At 45.4% G+C, this 24,730-nt stretch overlaps 1 protein-coding gene across 2 annotated transcripts in view; it reads left to right on the top strand.

The window, feature by feature from the left end:
- The first annotated feature begins 4,297 nt into the window (after positions 1-4,297).
- GCLC (glutamate-cysteine ligase catalytic subunit) overlaps positions 4,298-24,730 on the top strand; it is a 56,256-nt gene continuing 35,823 nt past the window's right edge. For both annotated transcript variants that reach the window (XM_065400815.1, XM_065400813.1), the window contains exon 1: positions 4,298-4,447. In XM_065400815.1, the coding sequence (XP_065256887.1) occupies positions 4,298-4,447 (150 nt within the window). The remainder of the gene's footprint in view (positions 4,448-24,730) is intronic.

Raw genomic sequence — 24,730 nt, 5'->3', positions numbered from 1 at the left:
TCACTTAGTGCCTAAATTTTTCAGTAAGAGTTCCCTAGGTACCTAAGTTTCTGCCTCTGAGCATGAGCACTGCTGCCCCAATCAAGGGACACATACCTTGTGCCTAAGCCCCCTGGTGATCCATGAACTGGAAGAAGATAAGAGTTCATCTACCTAACTTATGTGCTCAGAGACCACCTACTAGTTTGCATTCCATTCAAAATCTGGGTGGTGTAGGGTCTCCTTTATAAATTTTAGTCCTGTAGTTAGCACATTAACCTGGGATGTGAGAAACCCAAGAGTCAATTCCCCTCACCTCAGACAGCAGGGGAGAAAGGATTTGAACAGGGGACTTCCCTCACCTCTGAGAAGCAGACTCTAACTACAGAACTATGGGATAGTCTGGTGTAGGACTTCCTCTGTCTTTCCAGTTGAAGCTGTTCCTCACATCCCAAGTGAATGCTTGAACCACTCGCCTAAAAGATTAAGGTGGGCACCATCTTCTCTGGTGGCCATTTTGTGTGGAGGGAGGCAAGCACCGCCTCCTCCTCCAGCTGTTTGGAGTGGAGAGAGGCAGATGCCTAACTCATTCTTACAAGAAGGACTTAGGTGCCTAAACTGCCTCACTCCAGGAAAGGAGTTCCCAGTTGTTGATCACAAGCAATTACAGGTGTCTGCGTGCAGCCCATCTTTGAGCACTTCTGTGAGAGGGGTGGGTCTTAGCACACACCCTCTCTTCAGCATCTTCATTGGCCAATTTAGGCAGCTCCTAGCCCAGAGGTTCTTAACTAGGAGTCCGGGGCCCCCTGGGGGACCGTGAGCAGGTTTTCTTTGGGGGGAGGGAAGCACCAAGCAGGGCAGAAAGCCAAAGGCCCCTGGCCCACCACATGGGGCTGAAGCCCAGGGCCCTGAGCCCTGCCACCCGGGGCTGAAGCCAAAGCCTGAGCAATGTAGCTTAATGGGAGCCCCTGTGGCTTGGGGCCCTGGGCAATTGTCCTGCTTGCTATCCCCTAATGCTGGCTCTGGCTTTTATGTGCAGAAAACCAGTTATTGTGGCACAGGCTGGCTGTGGAGTTTTTATAGCGGGGGGGCGGGGGGGGCTCAGAAAGAAAAAGGTTGAGAACCCCTGTCCTAGCCTACTCTGCTGGCTGCTATGGATTGTATTTTTAGGTGCCTCTCTCCCCATTCATTGTATAAGGAGCTACATACCTAAATCAGGCTTTGTGGATTTCAGTGGCATTCCTGTGATTTTTCTATGTGCCTAAAAGTTAGGCATTGCAATACCTAAGTCCCTTTGGAGATCCAGGCCAAGTAGTTTTTAGCTTGATGAAGCTAGCTAAGGTTACCATTATAACCTCCGGCTGGGGTTGATCTTGACTCAGGGCCATCCCTACCCATATGCAAAGTACACAGCTGCGTAGGGCACCAGGAAATTTGGGCCACCAAATTTCCTGGTGCCCTCGCAGCTGCATGCTGCTCCAGGGATTTAAGTTTAAATCTCCTCAATGTGATGCTAACATTCACTCACCTCTCACTGAAGCAAAACAGCACTCCAGAGAAAATGACTTAGGCTACATCTACACTACAGGGGGGGGTCGATTTAAGATACGCAAATTCAGCTACGCGAATAGCGTAGCTGAATTCGACGTATCAGATCCGACTTACCCTGTTGTGAGGACGGCGGCAAAATCGACTGCCGCGGCTCCCAGTCGACGGCGCTTACTCCCACCTCCGCTGGTGGAGTAAGCGCGTCGATTCGGGGATCGATTGTCGCGTCCTGAAGAGACGCGATAAGTCGATCCCCAAGAGATCGATTTCTACCCGCCAATTCAGGCGGGTAGTGTAGACCTAGCCTTAGTGTCGAATTACTGAGGCACCTGAACGCTGCTACAGTGACTACTACCTGGTTCTGGCTGGTTTGGCGCGCAAACACCTTTTCTTCCGCCACCAGAGCCATCCCTAGGAGGGTGCCCCACGAGGGACAAATTAGCCTGGACCATCCCCCACGTACAGCGTGGCCCCTGCTCACTCTGCCCCTCATGCCACCCAACTTCCCGTCTGCCACGGACAGGAGTCCAAGCTGCCACCTGCATGCCTGGGGTCCCAGCTGCCTCCCTGCCTGCGATGGGGCTCAGGCTGCTGGCCCCGCGCTGGGGTCTGGGCTGCCGGCTCCGCACTCCACGGGGCTCGGGCTGCCGGCCCCAACTTCCCGGCCCCGTGCTGCATGGGGCTCGGGCTGCCAGCTCCGCACGCCACGGGGCTCAGGCTGCTGGCCCCACGCCGGGGTCTGGGCTGCCGGCTCTGCACTCCGTGGGGCTCAGGCTGCTGGCCCCCACTGACTGCTGGGGCTCGGGCTCCCGGCCCCAACTTCCCGGCCCCGTGCTGCATGGGGCTTGGGCTACCGGCGCCTCTGCTGACCAGGGCTCGGCCTGCTGGCCCCACGCTGACTGGGGCTCAGCTGCGTGCTTTGCGCTCCATAGAGGTTGGGCTGTCTGCTCCACAACTGGGTCGCACCTGCTGCCTCCCATGCCCAGGGTCCTCTGGCTGCCATTAAGGAAATTTTTCTGGCGAACCCCCTATATCATTGTGTGAACCCCCGTTTGGAAACCACTGCTCTACATTAACTGTACTACTCTGGACTCCATTGCAAACAATGTGAAGCAAAGAATTATTGTAAAACCAAACAATATGCAAAGATGGGACACACATTCATACGTATAAATTCTTATTTCTCCATAAATAGTTTGAGTTTCTGCTGAATTACGTGCTTCACTCAGATTACGTTTTCCCAAAATAATTTAAAAATACTGACAGAGGTGGATTGTAGCAATATACCTACACACCATTCAGCTGCTTGACAAGGGTAGGGATTAAACAGACAGTGTGGCTGTACCTGATGTTTAATGGCACAACATGTCCCTTTGTGCTCAAGCCACATGAAAGCTGCCTGGAAACCTTCTTCACTAGTTCTTTTACACATACACACAGTACTCCTGTGATACTCAGACTGAGGCTCATGAGCTGCAAGTGGTGGCTCTCCAGTGTGTCTGCTGGATGTCTTTGCAGCACATATTAAAACACTGGTTTTATATTAACCAATCTAAGCTATTAACCAAACAGGAAGCTTTGACGGTTACTAACCCATTAAGCTATCAGTTTGTACAAAGTTATTAAAGTATTTGCTCTGAGAATTTTATGTATAAACAAACTAAATATTTCCCTTGTCATACTGTGTAACTAGGAGTAGTACCATAGAGTAGATGAAACAATGAATTCACACTACTTGTGGCTCTTTTGAGTAATGATCCCTAATTCGGCTCCTGAACCACTGAGTATCACTGCTGTAATCCATTTCACATGTGATCCTTTAGCACGTGCTAGCTCAGGGAGTCTCTTTATTTAATATCAGGGGGTAACTGTGTTAGTCTGTATCTACAAAAACAACAAGGAGTCTGGTGGCACCTTAAAGACTAACAGATTTATTTGGGCATACGCTTTCGTGGGTAAAAAACTCACTTCTTTGGTTTTTACCCACAAAAGCTTATGCCCAAATAAATCCGTTAGTCTTTAAGGTGCCACCAGACTCCTTGTTGTCTTTATTTAATACTATTTTAAATATTCCTTCCCCAGAGAGCTCGCGGGTGCCATACACTAGCTGGGATCACTACCAAGTGATTAAGATCAGTGCGGGGACGACCGGAGCCATGGTGTGTGCACCCCAGAAAACACTGGTACAATCTGTGAAGCTTAAGAAACCCATTTTTCCCGAGGGAAGAGACGATACTTCGGAAACCCCTTGCTCAAGTGACCGCAGATGGGGACGCCCGAGCCCAGCAGGCTCCCGGGCAATCCGCCGGAGCAGGTGGAATTCAGAGACACCCTTTCCCGGCAAGGGCATCCCCCACCTGCAGGGCAGCAAAGCGGGGTGCGGGGTTCGGGCTGCGAAGCAGGGGCGCCCTGCCCCAGACGCGGGCGCAGGAAGTTCCCGGCCAAGCAGGGCTCCGCCTCCAGCCTGGAGCGGGAAGTGGAGGGGCCTCGCGTCGGCAGCAACCTCCCGGCCCCTCAGCTCGGGGGCCGTAGGTGACCGACGGCCTAGGGGCGGGGCGCGGGGCTGGCCCGGCGGAAAGTGCTGAGTCACGGCCTGACGCGGGCCGCCGCCGCCCGCCCCAGTCACGTGCTACGCCGGGACACAGGCTCCTGCCGCCGCTTCCGCGCACTGCGTTCCGAGCCGCCGCAGGGGGCACCTGCCGCTCCCGCCGTTCCGAGAGCCCGGGGCCGGCCGCGCCGCCCTGCCCCACTCGGCTGCGGAGGCCTCGGCATGGGGCTGCTGTCGCAAGGCTCCCCGCTGAGCTGGGAGGAGACGCAGCGGCACGCGGAGCACGTGCGCAGGCACGGCATCCTCCAGTTCCTGCACATCTACCACGCCGTGGCCGAGCGCCAGAAGGACGTTCTCAAATGGGGGGACGAGGTGAGCGGGACGGGCGAGCGTCCCCCTGGGGCCGGGGGGCAGGTGTCGGGCGGCCGCGAGGGCGGGGGGCGCTTTGCCTGTCAGCTTCCCTCCCGAGAGCCGTGCTGGGCACCGGCCGGGAGCGGCTCGCGCTCGCCCCCTGGGGGCTGGGCGGGTATGGACCCGGCGGGCGGGGGACCAGGTTGCTGAGCCTGGTGCCTACAGCCCCGCGGGCTGGCAGCGATCGCCGCATCCCCGGCGCCTTTGATTTCGCTACCTGCTTCGTGTGTGTGGCGCTTCGCTCCCCGGGGGTGGGGGCGGCAACTCTCCGTCGCTGTTTTAACTGCCTCCCCCTGCAGTGTGCGCTCCGGACCAGAGTGATGTTAAACGCTTTCCCGTGGCATCTCTAGACGTGTGATACTTGGGACGCTGCTACCTCCCAGCAACTGCAGTGGGTTGCTTTTTTAAAGCAAAAAAACGTTGTGCTTATTGAGCCCAAGCCCTTTCTGCTTTAAAAAACGAGTCTTAAAAACTAAACTACAGAACAGGGCGATTCATGTTAAGCCTCTGACTTAATTGTCAGGAGTGGGAAATTGTAAGGGGGGGTTGGACAGTGTCTAGGAGATTAACTTCAGTGTTAGGTTCCTGGAGACCATCTGTTCAGGATTCTTCTTTTGGGACTTAGCTCCTGAGCTTGAGATCGATGGAACCCCCCAGCTCTTCAAGCTTTCCTTGAAAGTCTTGAGTGCACTAGTGACAGAGGTAGAGTGAGTGTCATTCTCCCTACCGTATGGTTCATGGTAAACTACCCCAATTTGCCCCCGCAGACACTATTCTGTATAGGTCCTATTCTATCATCTGTTTTATACTCCAGTACTTAAACAACACTCATGCTCATAGTATCTGAGCATCTTCCAGTCATTCATTAAGCAAGGTGATGTTTATTCTCTCATCCCCTCCTATGTGCCATGGAGTGTTTTAGTAGGTTTTTTGTTTTTAAATACACCTGTTGCTATGTATTTATAAAGTCAAAGTAGTGCTCCTTGTACTTGGAGTGGAAGATGGTGAGGTTTGTGATAGTTTTCAGTTCCTGGAGGAGTTCATTCCACAACCTTGGACCAGCCTCTGAGAAATTTCTATCTCTTGCACAGAATAACTTAACTCTTATTACTTGAGGCTTCCCTGCCCCACAATGGGATCTAGGATACCACCATTCTGTCAAAAATGTTAAGGAAGAGCTAGCAGGTCACAGCTTGAATCATACTACAAATATTTGGTCTCATTATCTATAGTTATTGAGTAGTACATCTCCATAGGAGGTAACCTCAGGAGACCTGGAGATCCCAGTAGGAAGCAAGATAGACAAGGGACTCTCTCTTGCATGCACCTCAAGCTCTGTTCATAGATCATTGGATCTCTCTGGTTTGACAATCTGCTATTAGGAATAGGTTTTCAAACACTTCCCTTCCAAAGCACAGTAACCACAGGTATAATCCAACCTAGGAAGGGCTCCATTATGAAAGAATTTAGTCTTTAACGGCTTATAAATGCTCTAGAGATTAGGGCAACCCTGTACACACTGGCGGCTGTCAGAGACCTTGTATCCGAAAAGGTGGTCATGGGGCAAGTGCACTGTTGGGCCACCAGGTTTTATGTAAACAATCCAGGAAGGCTTTTGACTGTGCCTCCTGTTTGGGAAGTTCTGCAAGTGTGGGAGTGAGCTCTTGAGCCCCTTGAAGATAGCTGGGCAAAGAGACTGCCCTCTCTGCTGAGGGAATGTAGGTCTCTTCTTTTCTCCACTCTTGGCTGTAGCCCTTCTTAATGTTCTTTCTCTGATGACCAGACACAAGCTACCAAATCTGGCCTGGAAAGAGAGCACGACTGTGGACACACTGTCCATGAGCAGTCTCAGGATCAAGGAGTGGCAGAGGAGAACTCCCGCCTTTTTAGTATGAAAGTTAATTTTTTTTTTAGGTTTTCTATTACATCTTTTTTAATGTTTTCCTCTTCTCTTTTTTTTGTCTTAAATTAGCTTTTCTTTCTGGAAGTTTCCTCTCCCATGCAGAAGAACTGACTGGAGCTATCTGAGGGCAACTTTTATACTTGGCAGATGCAATGCATGATGTTCAGTAGCGGGAATGGCTTGCCCTCTTCTTGGCTGCTGATATTCTCAAGGGTCAAAATCTTAAGATCGTGGGGAGTTCTACCAATCTCATGCTAAAGAGCTAAAATGTAGGCCTGAGAAGCCTGTAGGCCTTCAGGGAAGCAGAATTACAGGCAACAAACTTTCCCTCTTTCTGGTTGTCCTGACCTGTTGCCCCAGATGTAGTAATATAGATTTGTGTACTGTATTATGTTGTGCCTTTCAGAGAGCAGGTTAATACCTGTGACGACTCCTTTAAAAATGTTTTTATAGAGCAAGCAGGAGTTGTCTCAACTCAATCAGAAAAGATTATTTCATTGCTGTTATTTGTTTACCGTTGCTACATAATGCATTGACACCTACTAGTTTTACTTGTCAGAGTAGTATCAATCAATGTATGTTAAGATAGCTCTGTCTTGACATATTGTAAGCTGCTATTTCAGTAGGTCTTAAGGGATCAACAAGGTATTGGAATCTGTCAAACATTAGTTGGTGAAATTTGTGATTTGAATTTATGGTTCTGTGTGCACACAGAACAGTAACTTATTTTACTTCCATATTTTTTCAGCTCGTAAAATAGTTCGTTTGTATTACACTGACTAGTTGAAAAAGAAATTTGATTTTTAGATTTCTCTGATCAAATAGCCAGAAGGATTGTGGAAAACTTTGTGGCATCTTATGTTGAACTCAGAAGAATTAACCCTGTTTTAAACTTAACAAAAGAAAGTGCTGTGGACTTGGACCTTGTATACCAAATTATAGCTTGAAAAATGTTTTTATTGCCTTGGCTATAAACCCTTAAAGTTAGGAATTAATAATGGAGATGACAGCTCACTTAACTGTAGTGATACAGTTAGGGCTGCTGTAATAAAACTGATGTTATAAAATACTAAACTGCTCAAGATAGTTAAGACCAAAGCAGACTGAAGAACTTCAAAAAGATCTCACAAAACTAAGTGATTGGGCAACAAAATGGCAAATGACATTTAATGTGGATAAATGTAAAGTAATGCACATTGGAAAAAATAACCCCAACTATACATACAATATCATAGAATCATAGAATATCAGGGTTGGAAGGGACCTCAGGAGGTCATCTAGTCCAACCCCCTGCTCAAAGCAGGACCAATTCCCAACTAAATCATCCCAGCCAGGGCTTTGTCAAGCCGGGCCTTCAAAACCTCCAAGGAAGGAGACTCCACCACCTCCCTAGGTAAAGCATTCCAGTGCTTCACCACCCTCCTAGTGAAATAGTGTTTCCTAATATCCAACCTAAACCTCCCCCACTGCAACTTGAGACCATTGCTCCTTGTTCTGTCATCTGCCACCATTGAGAACAGCCGAGTTCCATCCTCTTTGGAACCCCCCTTCAGGTAGTTGAAGGCTGCTATCAAATCCCCCCTCATTCTTCTCTTCTGGAGACTAAACAATCCCAGTTCCCTCAGCCTCTCCTCATAAGTCATGCGCTCCAGACCCCTAATCATTTTTGTTGCCCTCCGCTGGACTCTTTCCAATTTTTCCACATCCTTCTTGTAGTGTGGGGCCCAAAACTGGACACAGTACTCCAGATGAGGCCTCACCAATGTCGAATAAAGGGGAACGATCACGTCCCTCGATCTGCTGGCAATGTCCCCTACTTATACAGCCCAAAATGCCATTAGCCTTCTTGGCAACAAGAGCACACTGTTGACTCATATCCAGCTTCTCGTCCACTGTGACCCCTAGGTCCTTTTCTGCAGAACTGCTACCTAGCCATTCGGTCCCTAGTCTGTAGCTGTGCATGGGATTCTCCCGTCCTAAGTGCAGGACTCTGCACTTGTCCTTGTTGAACCTCATCAGGTTTCTTTTGGCCCAATCCTCTAATTTGTCTAGGTCCCTCTGTATCCGATCCCTACCCTCTAGTGTATCTACCACGCCTCCTAGTTTAGTGTCATCGGCAAACTTGCTGAGAGTGCAGTCCACACCATCCTCCAGATCATTAATAAAGATATTGAACAAAACCGGCCCCAGGACCGACCCTTGGGGCACTCCGCTTGAAACTGGCTGCCAACTAGACATGGAGCCATTGATCACTACCCGTTGAGCCTGACGATCTAGCCAGCTTTCTATCCACCTTACAGTCCATTCATCCAGCCCATACTTCTTTAACTTGGCGGCAAGAATACTGTGGGAGACCGTATCAAAAGCTTTGCTAAAGTCAAGGAATAACACATCCACTGCTTTCCCCTCATCCACAGAGCCAGTTATCTCATCATAGAAGGCAATTAGGTTAGTCAGGCACGACTTCCCCTTGGTGAATCCATGCTGACTGTTCCTGATCACTTTCCTCTCCTGTAAGTGTTTCATAATTGATTCCTTGAGGACCTGCTCCATGATTTTTCCAGGGACTGAGGTGAGGCTGACTGGCCTGTAGTTCCCCGGATCCTCCTCCTTCCCTTTTTTAAAGATGGGCACTACATTAGCCTTTTGATGATGGGGGGCTAATTTAGCTACAACGAATCAGGAAAAAGATCTTGGTGTCATCGTGGATAGTTCTCTGAAGACGTCCACGCAGTGTGCAGAGGCAGTCAAAAAAGCAAACAGGATGTTAGGAATCATTAAAAAGGAGATAGAGAATATATTATTGTCTTATATAAATTGATCGTACGCCCTCATCTCGAATACTGCGTACAGATGTGGTCTCCTCATCTCAAAAAAGATATACTGGCACTAGAAAAGGTTCAGAGAAGGGTAACTAAAATGATTAGGGGTTTGGAATGGGTCCCATATGAGGAGAGATTAAAGAGGCTAGGACTTTTCAGCTTGGAAAAGAGGAGACTAAGGGGGAATATGATAGAGGTATATAAAATCATGAGTGATGTGGAGAAAGTAGATAAGGAAAAGTTATTTACTTATTCCCATAATACAAGAACTAGGGGCCACCAAATGAAATTAATGGGCAGCAGGTTTAAAACAAATAAAAGGATTAAAACAAATAAAAGGAAGTTCTTCTTCACATAGCGCACAGTCAACTTGTGGAACTCCTTGCTTGAGGAGGTTGTGAAGGCTAGGACTATAACAGCGTTTAAAAGAGAACTGAATAAATTCATGGAGGTTAAGTCCATTAATGGCTATTAGCCAGGATGGGTAAGGAATGGTGTCCCTAGCCTCTGTTTGTCAGAGGGTGGAGATGGATGGCAGGAGAGAGATCACTTGATCATTACCTGTTAGGTTCACTCCCTCTGGAGCACCTGGCATTGGCCACTGTCGTAGACAGGATACTGGGCTAGATGGACCTTTGGTCTGACCCAGTATGGCCGTTCTTATGTTCTTATTTCTGAGATACAGTTGAGTAATAGTATTCCATTTAAAAAAAAAAAACAGAAATAAAGCTATCAAATATATACTTGCCTGCCCAGCTCTGTGTCGAACACTGAGGTAGATAAACAGTGAGGTCATTACCTGCAGATCCTATCTGTTCTTGCCCACAGGCAGATAGAAATATTTAAAAGATGCCTTCCCCCTTCATCTCCAAAATTCCTTTTCACAAAGTGGAGTCACTGTGTCTGCTTGTGAATGCAGAGAGAACCTGTAGCCTGGGGTTGTAGAGCGTCCAATGCCTTGTCCATTCTAGAACATTGTCATTTTGTCATAACCTAGCATACCTGTAGCACACTATGCACTTGGCTTACAGAGGTGTAGCGCATCAATGGCTTCCCTGACTTCAGTTGGAGATGCAAATGCTTTCCACCTCCGAACATCAGGTGGAAGGTATCTGGACATAAAACAGCATTCACACCATCATTGTGATCCACTTATTCTGAACAAAGCTAAGCATAGCTAACGTAGTGCTATATTCCTTCCAGTGTAATTCCACAATGTTCCTGCTCACCTTTCAGTAGCAAGTTTGAAAGATCAAAGCATTGGCTTTATGACCTCTTGAACTGCTAATCTACTATCTTGCGTACAGGCTTGGGAGAGGCTAAGATGATACTCGGTCATGTCTTTGCCAGGCTGCTTCCCTCTCTTCTTGACCCATCTCTCCCAAAAAAACAACACTGCTCCAACAACTGAACCGCCACAGCAGCAAAGACAGACACACAAGAATAACAACAAATACAGCTTCTTGTTTAGAAAATCTTATTAAAAGTCTCTTTAAGATTACAAAAGAAAGTTGTATAAAAAGTTCTTATAAAAAGGAGAGGGCATCATTCACCTTTCTTTTAACTTTTCCTTATTTACAGTCAAATTAATGATTCATTGTAGTGCAGGTTGGCAGATACTAGCGATATAAAGAACTACGCTGCAGGGAGGTAAGGTAGACCATATTCTGGCTTCTCCACAGTTACCCTCCTGAAAAGGTATCTATACACAGCAGTGCTTTACCAGTCTCTCGTTTTGTTCCAGTCCATCTTTCTGTCTGCAACTCAAAGCAGACATATGAAGTTTAATTTTGCAGCCTCTGTTGGATTCCGAAGAGTGAAATGGCTGGGCTCTTGGCCACTAGACTCCGTTCCATTGCTTTGTGCTGTGCATGCACTTGGGTATACAAAGTGAAACCCTACTGATATATTTTATTTAAGTTGTCTCTGCAGTCCACTTTGCTGCAAGACCGAACAAGATGATTGATGTTTTTCAGACCTTGTGCCATGCCAGACCTGGAGTAAATGGTATGAGCAAAAGAGTGACTAGAAGAGAGATGGGAAAAGGAACTGTAGGAGGGCTCGGCCAAGCCTAGTCCCTCCCCGGGGCTGTGGGGTATCCCACCGCCTCGCAATAGTTCGTTATGGGCCCAAGCCCTGGGTCAGGGCTGGCCAGTAAACAAACAGTCAGGAGCTCGGGCCCTTAGGCAGGGCCAGAGCCAATAGTTCAGTATGAGCCCTGGCCCTAGGTCAGGGCGGGGCAGCAAACAAACAGTCAGAAGCTCAGGCTTCTGAGCGTCTGGTGCAAGGGGGAGACGCAGGCCCACCCGCTCCACTGCGTCCCAGCCTGGGGCCCTAGCAGCGGCAGAAGACTCGCTGCTGTGTCAGTGGGGATCCTGACCGCAACACACTGACATTGGTTCTGGCCCTGCTGTGGCCAGGCCAGGGTCAGCTGCCCCTGGGCTACTTCCAGACTCCCCCTCGTAAGGTACCTGGGTTTGGCTGGCGGTTTCCAGCACCATCGGTTCCTCGGGGTAGCTGTGGCTGCTCCTCGGGGTAGCTGGCCTCTCCGGCGGCTGGCTTTCAAGTGAGCTCTGCAGTTGGGCTTTTCTACTTCCTGTCCTGTGCCGTGACCTCTGGGGGCGGGCGCAGGACCCACTGGCTCCGCCCACGTTGGTGCTAGGGGAGGCTCGTCCCTCCGCGGGGCTGTAGGGTATCCCACCACCTCGCTACAGGGACTAAGAAGCAGCACCAGAACGGGAAGGAGATGCTCCAGTGTGTGTGTAAAAGTTGCAAAGGGGGTAACGTTTTTGGTCAAAATTAAAGCTGCAGACAGCAATAATGATGATTTTATGTGCAAGAATGAATGAAATGGCAATCTGGCTTGCAATTTCTATTCTGTCCTTGCTTGTTTTTTGAAATTAGACACGATGATCCTTCTATTGGATACAAGTCGTGCCACTGTCAGTTTTTAGGCATAGAATACAATGAGTGGATTCAATTTTCACAGAGTCATTTTCCTTTTAAAGAAAAGGTGTATGAATTTGGACGGCTTGAAAACTTGCCTGGCAGCTAAGTATATTAGCCACAGTGAAGAATCTGTGCCACCACACTCCTTAAAATTTAAATGAATAATAAAACCGTTGTGTACTCTTTGTGCATTGTATTTAATTTTAATGTTATCGGTCAACTCTTTTTGAGCTGTAAAAAAGTGCTCTCTCCTGGTTTTCTTGTACACCTTGTTTCTTCCTGACTCCTCTCTCTTCTTCATGGTGTATATTTTCCTACATTGTATTTCATCATCTTAACCCTTCCTTTTTTTCTACATTATTCCGTCAGCTTCATCTATATCTATCAGACACATAGATGAAAATGATTTATTGGGGAAGAGTCAGCATGGTTTTTGTAAAGGGAAATCATGCCTCACCAATCTACTAGAATTCTTTGAGGGGGTCAACAAGCATGTGGACAAGGTTGTGTGATGGATTCCACCAGGGTGCCACCTGGAAGTGGGGTAACACTGAGCCCCCGACCCACCAGCCTGGGCTCCCTCTCAGACTGTACTGCTGTGACAAGCTGCAAAGCCCTCCAGCCTGCACTTTGACCAGCATTCATACAGGTAGGGACATACCCAGCTGCAGTCACATCCAGGCTCTCTGACCAGCCCCTGAATAGGAAGGCTACAGCTATGGTAACTCCCAGCTCCCCAGGCATGCATCCCCTCTGGAGTATAAACCCAAAATTATACTGTCTTGCGCTGCACAGGGAACTGTACAGTGTAAGCTGATAAAGTTTGCTCCCTTCCTCAGTGTGGAGAGGAATAGGCAACAGCCTTTGCCCATTGAGTTATGATTCCCATATACTTCACTCTAACTCACTGGTTTAGATAAAGCAAAAACAAGTTTATTAACTGTAGACGATAGCTTTTAAATGATAGCAAACAGATGAAAGCAGATTACCTAGCAAATAAATAAAAAATGCAAACTAAGCTTAATATACTAAATAGATTGGATATTAATTAGCAGATTCTCATCCTGAGAGATGATACAAGCAGGCTGCAGATTCTTAAGGGGCAAGCTGCACTTGCTTACAGTTTGTAATCCCCAGGTGTTTCATTCACTGGCTAGAAATCCCTTTAGCCTGGGCCCAGCACTTCCCCCAGTTCAGTCTCTCTTCCTCAGGTGTTTCCAGGAGTCTTCTTGTGTGGGGAGTGAAGAACCACAGATGATGTCACTCCCTGCTTTATATAGCTCTTGTATAGGGCGGGAACCTTTGTTCCAAAGCTTGGTTCCCAGACCAATCTGTGGGAAAATATGGACATCCCACGATGGAGTCAAGAATCATGTGGCCTGGTCACATGTCCTTCTAGAGTCATAGCAGCCATTCCTTACAGGCTGTTTGGAGCGTTCACAGGAAGGCTCGCTAGGTGGGAGATAAGCTTCTCCTAAGGCCTATTGTTTTTTCCTAATGGCCCATTGCCCTGAATAGGCTCTTCCCCACCAACTATATAGACTGATTGTCTAGGGGGCGTTACCCAGGTGTACATACATTTGAAATGCAGATACATAGTCAATATTCATAACTTCAGGTACAAATATGATCCATGCATACAAATATAATTATATTTGGCAAATCATAACTTTTCAAATGACATTTCACATGACCCAATTTGCATAAAATGCATCATAATTATGCCATTATCATATATCTATATATAATATCAACGTGAAGAATATGGGGTTCAGTGTCGCAGGGTGATCCAGTGGGTATAGTGCACGTAGATTTTCAGAAAGCCTTTCACAAGGTCCCTCACCAAAGGCTCTTAATCAGAGTACCTAAAAGCGCTTGGCTTGCAGATTTGTACCTTGGCAAGGGTAGAAGACTAGACTATTCCGTAGCTGCTGCTTTAGGAGTGAATCTGGGGAGAGCATGTGAGATGTGCTGACCATGAACCGCTTGGTCGTCTTTGAAAGTAGGAGACACCGCCCGCCCCTCTACAGCTGCCTTCCTTTTGCAAGCTTTCTAACTGCACTAAGAGATTTTCAGAGCCCTAGAAAGCCTGACTCAAAGGGACTTCCATTTTAAACAAACGGACCTGATCAGTAGGCTTGAGATGGCACAGCTCCGTGTTCAGGGCCAAGCTCCATTTGTCATGCTCTGGGCCAGCAGAGGCTGGGAACTTTGCAGAAGCAGCATGGGAAACGGTGGGGGCGAAAGATCTCTCTGGCTTTAAGATTAAGCTTGATAAGTTTATGGAGGGGATGGTTTGATGGGATAACGTGATTTTAGTCAATAGGTCAATAACGTGCCATCGCAGGTAATTAGTATCAGTGGTCAATGCGGGTCTGGCTGGAGAATCTTGCCCGCATGCTCGGGGTTCTGCTGATCGCCATATTTGGGGTCGGGAAGGAATTTTCCTCCAGGGTAGATTGGCAAAGGCCCTGGAGGTTTTTCGCCTTCCTCCGCAGCATGGGGCAGGGGTCGCTGGCTGGAGGATTCTCTGCGACTTGAAGTCTTCAAATCATGATTTGGGGACTTCAACAGCTGAGTCAAGGGAGAGAATTATTCCAGGAGTGGGTGGGTCAGCTTTTGTGGCCTGCATCATGCGGGAGGTCAGACTAGATGATCATATTGGTCCCTTCTGACCTTAAAGTCTATGAGTCTATGAGTCTATGAGAGTAAGCTGTCATGGGATAAGAGAGAAGGTACTCTCATGGATCAGTAACTGGTTAAAAACTAGGAAACAAAGGGTAGGAATAAATTGTCAGTTTTCAGAATGGAGCGAGGTAAATAGTGGTGTTCCCCACGGAGCGGTACCAGAAGCGGTACTGTTCAGTATATTCATAAATGATCTGGAAAAAAGGGTGAACAGTGAGGTGGCAAAATTTTGCAGATGATACAAAACTACTCAAGATAGTTAAGTCCAAAGCAGACTGCGAAGAGTTACAAAGGGTTCTCACAAAACTGGGAGACTGGGCAACAAAATGGTAGAATAAATTCAATGTTGATAAATGCAAAGTAGTGCACATTAGAAAACCTGTACATATAAAATGGGGTCTATATTAGTTGTTACCACTCAAGAAAGAGATCTTGGAGCCATTGTGGTTGGTTCTCTGAAAACATCCACTCAATGTGCAGCGGCAGTCAAAAAAGCTAACAGTGTTTGGAATCATTAGGAAAGGGATAGATAATAAGATAGAAAATATAATATTGCCTCTATATAAATCCATGCTACATCCACATCTTGAATACTATTGTGCAGATATAATCTCCCCATCTCATATATATGTATTGGAAAAAGTATAGAAAGGGCAACAAAAATGATAAGGGGTATGGATCAGCTTCCATATGAGGAGAGATAAGGCTGGGACTTTTTAGCTTGGAAAAGAGACGACCAAGGTGGGATATTAATAGGCATCATGTTTAAAACAAACAAAAGAAAGTATTTTTTCACACAGCACACAGTCGAACTGTGGAACTCTTTGCCAGAGGATGTGAAGGCCAAGACTATAACAGGGTTCAAAAAAGAACTACATAAGTTCATGGAGGCTAGGTCCATCAATGGCTATTAGCCAGGATGGGCAGGGATGCAAAGCCATGCTCTGAAGTGTCCTTAGTGTCTGTTTGCCAGAAGCTTGGAATGGGCGACATGGGATGGATCACTTGATGATTACCTGTTCTGTTCATTCCTTCTGAAGCACCTGGTTTAGGCCACTGTTGGAAGGCAGGATACTGGGCTTAGATGGACCATTGGTTTGACCCAGTATTGCCGTTCTTATGGTCTTAACCAGGCCTAAAATAAACCAGAGACCTAAAATGAGGGGCCCCATTGCCAAGAGCAACACCCCGGCAAGAAGCCTAGCACTCCTTCCCATGTGAAAGGGAAGGGTAAGCTGGTTTCTTTACCAAAATGTAGTTCCTGGAATCTACACAGGGATGTTGTCTCTGGCTAGGAATTTGTCTGACAAATATGGAAGAGAACATATTCATTGCATGGATGGTAAGAAGACTCTACTAATTTAACTTTCTTCCATCTTTTGTGGTGCTTCCCAGAGCTAGCTCCTGTGCCAGCCTTCACATGCTGTTTAAAGCTGTTCCCAGCAGCAGCCGTCGCAGAGTAAAACCGATAGGTCTTTGGCAGTTGTATTATTGCTCACATGATTTCTGAATAGTTGTAAATTAACTGAAGCAGCTGAGGAAAAAAGAATCTGGGTGTCATTGCGCACAACTTAATAAAGATGTGCTCCATATGCTGTGGTGGTCCCCCCCGAAAAGTGAACAGTGTTAGACTCCACAAGAAATGGATGGAAAATATGGCTGAAAAATTATAATACTGTTATATAAATATGTGCTGCACTCATTTGGAATGCTGAGTTCTGTTTTGGTCACTCTTTTTTTTGAGAAAAAGAGAAGAAGGGGTTTGAAGACTTGACAGTAAAAATGAATAAAGGAAAAACTTCCATAACAAGAGATGTTGAAAAGAGTTTAGAGAGGAGACCAAACAAACAGAAAAAAAGGTCATGATGTGCAGAGAAAGTAAATTGTATATTTAACCTTCTCATCTTGCAAGAATAAGTCAGTGAAATTGAAAAGCTGCAAATGTTTTTTTTTTTTTTTTTATTTATTTTATTTGTACAACACAGTTATCCTGTGCAACCCATTGTTGCATAATATCTTTGAGACCAAGAACTTAATGGAATTGAAAGAAGTCTTTAACGCTTTCATGAATGACAAGAATAGCCAGAATTACAATAGTAAAGTTTTTAAAAAGTAGAAAGCTTCATGCTTCGGGTCACTAGCCAACCTCTGAGGGGGATAGGAAAAAAACCTAATCATATAAGTAGGTGATTCCATAATGGTCCCCTGCAGATTGTCTTTAACTTTCCTCTGAAGCATCTGGTACTAGCCGTTGTCAAAAACTGAATACTTGAATAGATCACCTGCTGTTTGATCTGGTTATAGCATTGCCTGTGTTGCTAGCTATCTATATGTAAATCTTTAAAACTTCAGCTAGGTGAAGATACAAATTGACAGAATCACCTAAAATACATCTTTTTTTTTACCTATGTTACTAATGCTATTAGAAGTGAGCATTTTAAAAATGCAATATGCTTATCACTGTTTATGCTCTTTGTTTACTTTTTATGTATTTCTCTCAATGTGTGGAATGGTGATGAATGAACTGACTTTCATTCTCAGGTTCTACTCATTGCTGCCGTGCATTGGTTTCATATGCTGCAGAAGAATGCTGTTTTAAATCATTTCCTCGGCATCTTAAGTTTGTAGAAACACTTGTATTGGTCTTTAAGTTTTGTAAAAGCTTGTTTTTACAAAATTTAAATGTTGGTTCACGTCAGTTCTTTTAAGCCTCTGCAAATTATCCTTCCAGACAGTAAAATTCTGAAAACAGGCTGTATTATTTTTAAAACTCTTATCCTTCATGCAAAATTTCAAAGTTTTGGCCCCGCGCCAAATACAGCATGACTGGCTGCATTTGAATGGTGGCTGTTTTTGAATGGTGCTTGAATGGTAGCTGTCTTAATCGCTACTTGCCTGTGTGCCACATGAGAAAAGCAGCACTCATGAATGATTAGGTTAATTGCCACATGACTGCTTGTTCATGCTTTTTCTCAGAGCACAATTTGACTAAATACAAAAAGTAGGACAATGGCATTATTCCGATACAAACAGAAGATTTAGCATGTCCCTAACGTTTGTATAACTGCATCTGCTGTATTGATCATGTTGGCCTTTTCTAGGCCAGGATTTAAAGGTGTTAACACGTTAGCTGACACTTTGAAAAGCCTAGAGTCTACGCTAGATTTTAAAAATGTGTTAGCTAATGCATGCTAGTGTTGCACCTTAAATCTTAATCTAGACAAGGCTACTAACTTGCTTGCCTTGTGGTGTTTCTATGCCCATCTCTCTGCCTTAGTGTGACCTTCAGGCATATCACCCCCTTCCTGTCTTTTAGTATCCTTATCAAAACCCACTTCAGGGGAGAGCTTAAGCTAATTATTTTACATATTTTTTTTAAAAAGCCTCAACCCCCAAGATGTGTACACAGTACATATTAACCTCTCCAATGTCCCTGTGATCACCTAGCCTCTGCCTCCACCCTTCCCTTCATTTCATCTGTGGGTCTTGTCTTAGGCTATGTCTACACTAAACTTACAGCATCACAGCTGTACCAATGCAGCTATGCCACTGTAAAAGATCTCGTATAGCCGCTCTATGTCAACGCAAGAGAGCTCTGCCCACTACACTTATGCCAGTGAAACTTACGTTGCTCGGGCGGGGGAGGGGAGAGAGTTTTTTCACCCCCCTGAGCGACATAAGTTTTGCTGACATGTGGCAGTGTAGACATGGCCTTAGACTGTGAGCTGCTTGGGGGGGTGGTACTCTGTGTTTGTAGATATAGATATATTTTTTGTAAGAACTATAGCACCATAGATATACATTGAAGGAAATAACAGATCTTGCCACTGTAAATGTGAAACTTTGGGGTTTCTAATCTCTGCTGTATTTCTGCATAGTCCGTACTACTGCAGTGTTTCAGGCTGGTACAGATTACCTACTGAGCTCTAAACTGGCGGAAAGGCCAGATTTGAAATATTTACTAGACACCTGATATACAGAAGACGTGACCTATTAGGTTGAGGAAGATATGAAAGACAAGAATTGAGCTGGGGACACTGGTAAAGTCCATGGCAATGCCTTGGTCAGAAGCCCAGCCCTCCACTATCAGCTGAGGAGAAGGTGCCACTCTTGAATCCTACTTGAGGGATGGAAGGGGGTTCAGTCTCTGATAGCCTCCTCTGGTTAGGAGGCATATGATAAATTTGCTACTCTGCTTCTCTCCCCTCCCGCCACCCTAGAATCCACCCAAGTACTGGAAGAGAGAAAGGGCTTCCTACCTCTTCTCCCATCCAGAGCCTCTTAGCTTCTAGGAGAGGGGAGGGGTTCCATTACTCTATCCTGTTCTTATCCTTCCTATTTTGGGTTCTCCCCCGTGCTTGCTTTTGCTCCTGATTTTATGTTGCTGCTTTAGAAAACTATTATTCCTGAGTTTTTCACTGCTGTCCACATGGTTGTGAATGACATCAGTGAAATTGATGAGAGCTTTGTTAATTGCTGCCGCTTGTCACAGATAAGCGCTTCAGTAGGGGATTGGTTTATAATGGTTCACTTCTGGAAGGTTATTTTTGCAACCCATAAAGGCTAGAACTTTTTTCAAGGAGAGCTAAAATTTGTCAGAAATTGATGTAGGTTCTCTCACCAATTGGTGAATGGATTTTTCAAGCCCTGCTCAGAGACTTTAATAGTAGCTTTGATCATCCAATATTTGGGGCTCCTGTGGTAGAGAACCATTCTGATTACTGCTCTGAACTTCCTTCTTTCTGTAAAATTCAAATTCGATATCAAACAAGAAGAAGACTTTATTTAAAAAGGAAACAGAGTTATGATTCTGGCTTTGACTAATGTTCCTTTTTTGGTCCATGAACAAACTAAACCTATGTGGAGTAGAAAACACAGTTGTACAAACGAATGTCTAAAATTGCACGAAAGACATAGCTTTTCAGTTTAAACCCAATACAATTCATAAGTAAGGCCTTTGAAGTTAGATTTATATTGTAAATGTGACTATTTATGTTCTCTTTTTACAGTATTACACCCCTCTGTGTTATGTGGTACAATGGTCAAAGAAAGGAGTTCTTTGTTCTTTAATGTTCCACATTTTTTCTTTAGCTGTATACAAATGACTATAATCTCTCGGGTTAGATTTCAATAACCCTGCTTCCTGGTTTGTGGTATGTGCTTCACAGGACATCCTCTAGTCATGTAACACCACGTGCAAAAGATCAAAATATCCTGTCCTGATGTAAATAGAGGGAGGGGGATAAGCAAATGCTTACAGTTTAGTCTGTTTGTTATCTAAAACATGAGCTGCCCCACCACCACCCTCATTGTCGCTTGAATTCTTTTTGCAGTGGCATAAACTCAAAGAACTAAAATACCAACGTATTTTCTATCTCATCTTTTATTTGTGAGCCTAAAGTGGGGTCTGTATAAAACCTTTGTCATGCTTTTTTCTTTGGGTTCAGTACCTGGCATATAGAAGTTCATATGAATTTAAATGAATAAAGCAAGGGAATTAATAAAGTTTTACTGAGCTACAAGTCTTTATTCCATTAGACCAAAGCTATGCATAGGGACACTGCTTTAAAAATTTGAGTCCCAGTATTGCTCTGACCCAGTAGATGTGAGCAATTCTATAGTAGGATGTTCTACAAAAAATAGTGCTCCTCTGGACTCTCGTAAGCATAGATACCATCTGTCTTGTGCCAATAAAATCTTCTGTTCTTACGCACTGGAGTTTGAATAACTAAAGGTGGAAAAGCTACTCATGCTCTGCTTCCAGTGTCATTTTGCTCCCTCTTCACTTAATCCCAGAGGATAGGTCTACATTGCAGTAAAACGCCCACAGCTGGCCTACATAAGCTGACTTGGACTTGGAGTGTGGGGCTATAAAATTGCAGTGTAGATGTTCGGGCTCTGACTGGTGCCTGGGTTCTGGGATGCTGCGAGAGGGGAGGATTCCAGATGCAAAATCTACCATTAAAGGCACATTATACTCCTGGGGGAATTCTGTGCCAAAAAATTAAAAATTCTGCACACAATATTTCAAAACTGCATATTTTATTTGTCAAAATAACGCACTATAATCATGCCAGTTACAATTATTTTGGTAATTTATTTCAAAATCTCTCTCAGCAAGGATGTCTGTGACAATACAGACCAAAAAAAATATTCTGGTAATTTTTTTTACAAATAGATTCCTTACTAGGCATATTAATATAGAACTTTGTGTAATTCATTTAAATTACAATACAAAACTGTATTTCCTGCACCTGTCAGAAGCAGTGCAAAGGTTTGGAGGAGTCAGGGGTAACGGAGGAGCTGAGGGAGAGGGAAGGAGCCTAGGAGTGAACCTGGACGGTGTTGGGTGTGGGTGGGAGGTTTTTCTTATGGAGGTGAGATTGTTAAGGTGTTGGGAAGCCTCCCCCATGCAGTCAGGCACATCTGCCCCTGTCCCCTTTGTCCCAAAGCAGAGATTACCTCTCTTCACTGCAGGACTAGCTGAATGCAACTGTTTGGCTTTCTTTGTAGCTAGTGATCTGCTTCTATCCCTTAGAGGATGATTCAAGATTTGTCTAGGAGTTGGGTTTGTAGCCTTGGCTGTAGAGATATGAAGAGTCAGAAAATTCTCATCCCGTGAGAAGCTCTCCTGACCATTAAAATAATACATTTCATAGATCCTTCTTGTAGCAGGCTACTGCTCTGTGCCCTTTACCTATCAGATATAGTGTTGAAGTAAGGATGATCCGGAACTGTTATACAATATACTCCTAGGGGAATTCTGCACTTTGCACCCGTGCAGAATTCATGTCCTCCCCGCAGATTTTTTCCCCTCACAGAAAATACATTTTGCCAGGAGAGGTGCTGTAGTGACAGCTTTTGCCCAACAGCTGTTGTGGTGCCAAAAGAGAGGGCAGCTGGCTCTGGGCTGGAGCAGCCAGCCACAGAAATGGAGGGGGCAGAGGCTACTTCCCTCACAGTGTCCTGCCCATGAAGCCAGGTGAGGAGACAAGGGATATGGGTGGGACAGACAGAGCGTGGTCCATGGAGGTTCACACAGACTGGGTTCAGAAGGGCTATTGAGAGGGACAGACTAGGGTGAGGGCACAGGAGCTAGTGGGGTGACAGCATTGAGCCAGGGGCTGAATGGGAGTGGCAGTGCAGGGACATGTGGAAATGGAGGAGGAGGCTGTGGGGCCACGGGGGAGGAGAAGTGGCTGAGTGTGGGTGCAGTGACACACTGGAGCAGGGGCAAATGTGTTTGACTGAATGGAAGAGACTAGGAGTTAGCCAGAGTCTGCATGGGGGAGGTTCCCCAACTCCTCCCCACCCCCCCAAAAAACCCCATACCCAACTCTTCCATAATTCTCCTATCCACACACAATAACCCTCCAGGTTCACTGGCAAACTCCTTCCCAGCCATTACTTCCCTCTCCCAGAGCTCCTCCATTACCAGACTTCCCCAAGCCTTTGCACTGCTTCTGAGGGGTTCAGGAAATACATTTCTGTATTATAGTTAAATGAATTATTACTCAGTTATGTATTCATAGGCCTAGTAAGGAATCTATTTGTCAAGAAACATTTTCTGATTTTTTTTGTCTGCATTGTTAGATATATTTGCTGACAAGTATTTGAAATAAATTACCAAAATAATTGAAACTGGTATGATTCTATTGTGTTATTTGACAAATAAAATATTCAGAATTTTGGATAAATTTTAATTTTTTGGCACAGAATTCCCCTAGAAGTAGCAGCATCTACATATCACAGATGATGGCAGGTCAGCAGCACAAGGAAAGAACACTGTTTCTTCCTTCAACAGTTATTTTCGTATGTGGTGCCACAAGGTTAGGTTCTGTTGTATTGAGTGCAGGGTTGATTTACCTTTTTAATATACTTAACTTCCATGATCGCTAGGTTTATTTTTCTGTGGATGTGGATTTTCCATTTATCACCATCTATGCAAGATCCTTCCTCCTCCCCACCAAGGCAAGCTTGCTATGACTCCTTCAAGAGCCAGTGAACAAACCAGTCTGGCCACTCCAGCAAAATGTAGTGTCCTTCTCTCTAGGGAGGGAAGTAGTGCGCTCTGCTACCCCTCTATCAGCATTACTTCAGCCTGTGCCAGTGAGAGAAACAAGGAACTAGCTGCTTTCATTTCAGATTTGGAATGTTTCTGGGGCATGCAATCTCCAGTCTGTCACTGAACAATTTATTCCCTTAAAATGGCAAAGCATGCTGCCCCATTAGGGATTCCTAGCAACGCTTTTTGTTGGACATGTACACTAGTAACTTGTTCTAATACAGGCTAGTTAAAACTAGGGAGAAAAATGAAGAACTACAGAAGAACCTAACAAAGCTACATAACTGTAACAATGCTGGGTGAAATTTCACATAGAGAGTGCAAGACTTTTACAGCTATTGTAGGCAATGAATTCCCACTGAAACTTACCAGTGACTACTGTCCTCTGAACTTTACCATAGATAGAAAGCATGTGAGGAACCTATTTACAGTAAGCGCTGGCTCCATCATGCAAACATGTGAAGTCTGAATAGACCACCCTTTTTTACCTAGCTACAAGAGAAGACTTTTGACAGGTTAATTTTAAATTGCTTAAAGCTGTTCATTCAATGTAACCTACATTGGCAAGCAAATTCTGTGGATTGCCTGGAATTGTTGACAGCTGCTTGTTTGTTTTTTCCCAGTAATTAACAGCAGATCCTTCTGTTAGGAAGGCTGTGGAGCTGTCAGTCAGACACTTTGGATACAAGATCAGTTATTACATCTACAGCTGGGTGAATGAGGGAGACTGTTTACTAATGTGTTCACATTATGAATCATTTTGATTTGGATCAAGTTTGCATCCTTAAGGTATCTCAGAGTTCTTTGTAGCTCCCATCTTATTGTCTATAGTTGACTTTATAGTGGAATTTGCTCTTCATCCTTCCAGGTTTAAGGCAACTCTAGCTATATTTGTGGGGCTCTGTTTGTTTAAATATTTTTTTTTAAAAAACCCTTCCTAGTACAGTGGGAAAGCTGTGACAAAAAGGAGGTTGTTGCAGCATGTTCCAAAAGCTCTAAGACTCAAGACGAGTCTGAACACAATTGTCTAATTGAGGGTAGTTGCTCATCTTCTCAAAGGGCTCATGAGTATGGGGTGCTGTTCTTTCACTCCTCCTGTTCAACATGTATTTGGGGTTGTGAGGAGTGTTAGTAAGGAGGTATGGGGTGTGGTGGTTTCACTATGCTGGTGATGCCCAACTGTATGTCTGTCTTGTGCAGCTCAGTGCTTCAGCCACTGTGTAGTTGAGATTGGGGCGTGGCTGAGATAGCTGTCTGAAGCTCAAACTAAACAAGAAGGAGGTGGCGATGGTGGACTGTGGGAAGTAGCCAGAGGAGATAGAAGAGGTAATACAGTCCCCTTTGAAGTAGTACGTTCCCCATTAGCCTGCCAGAGATTGCAACTTGGGTGCATGTTAGACTTCCTTCTGCTGCTCAATGATTATTGCAACAATAACCAGGTCAGCTTTTGGATGCAGACTCTGCTACTGGTATCTATGCCTTTGTCATCTCAAGAGTCAACTTGCAATGCACTGCACATGGAACTACACCTTACAATTATTTGGAGAATTAAACTGGTGAAGAATGCCCGCAGCTCACTTAATGAGCAGGGCATCTTGTGGGGAGTTGCCCCAGATTCCGCATTGCTATCAGCTGTCCTCTGGGTAGAGGTTTAAGATGGTTTTCATTACCTAGAAGGCTGAAGTGGCCTGGGTCTTGCCTACCTGAGATCACCTTTCTCCCTGTTCTATGCTATCACTGCTGTGAGGTCAGCAGTGGCTCTTGAACTAGATCCCCTGTATTAAAAAGAGAGGGGGCTGCTAACTGGGTGTACTCTG

The sequence above is a fragment of the Emys orbicularis genome, chromosome 3 (genome assembly GCF_028017835.1).
Source record: "Emys orbicularis isolate rEmyOrb1 chromosome 3, rEmyOrb1.hap1, whole genome shotgun sequence".
NCBI classification, from domain to species: domain Eukaryota; kingdom Metazoa; phylum Chordata; order Testudines; family Emydidae; genus Emys; species Emys orbicularis.
The sequence above is the reverse complement of the archived record's forward strand: the minus strand, read 5'-3'. Positions and strand labels throughout refer to the sequence as shown.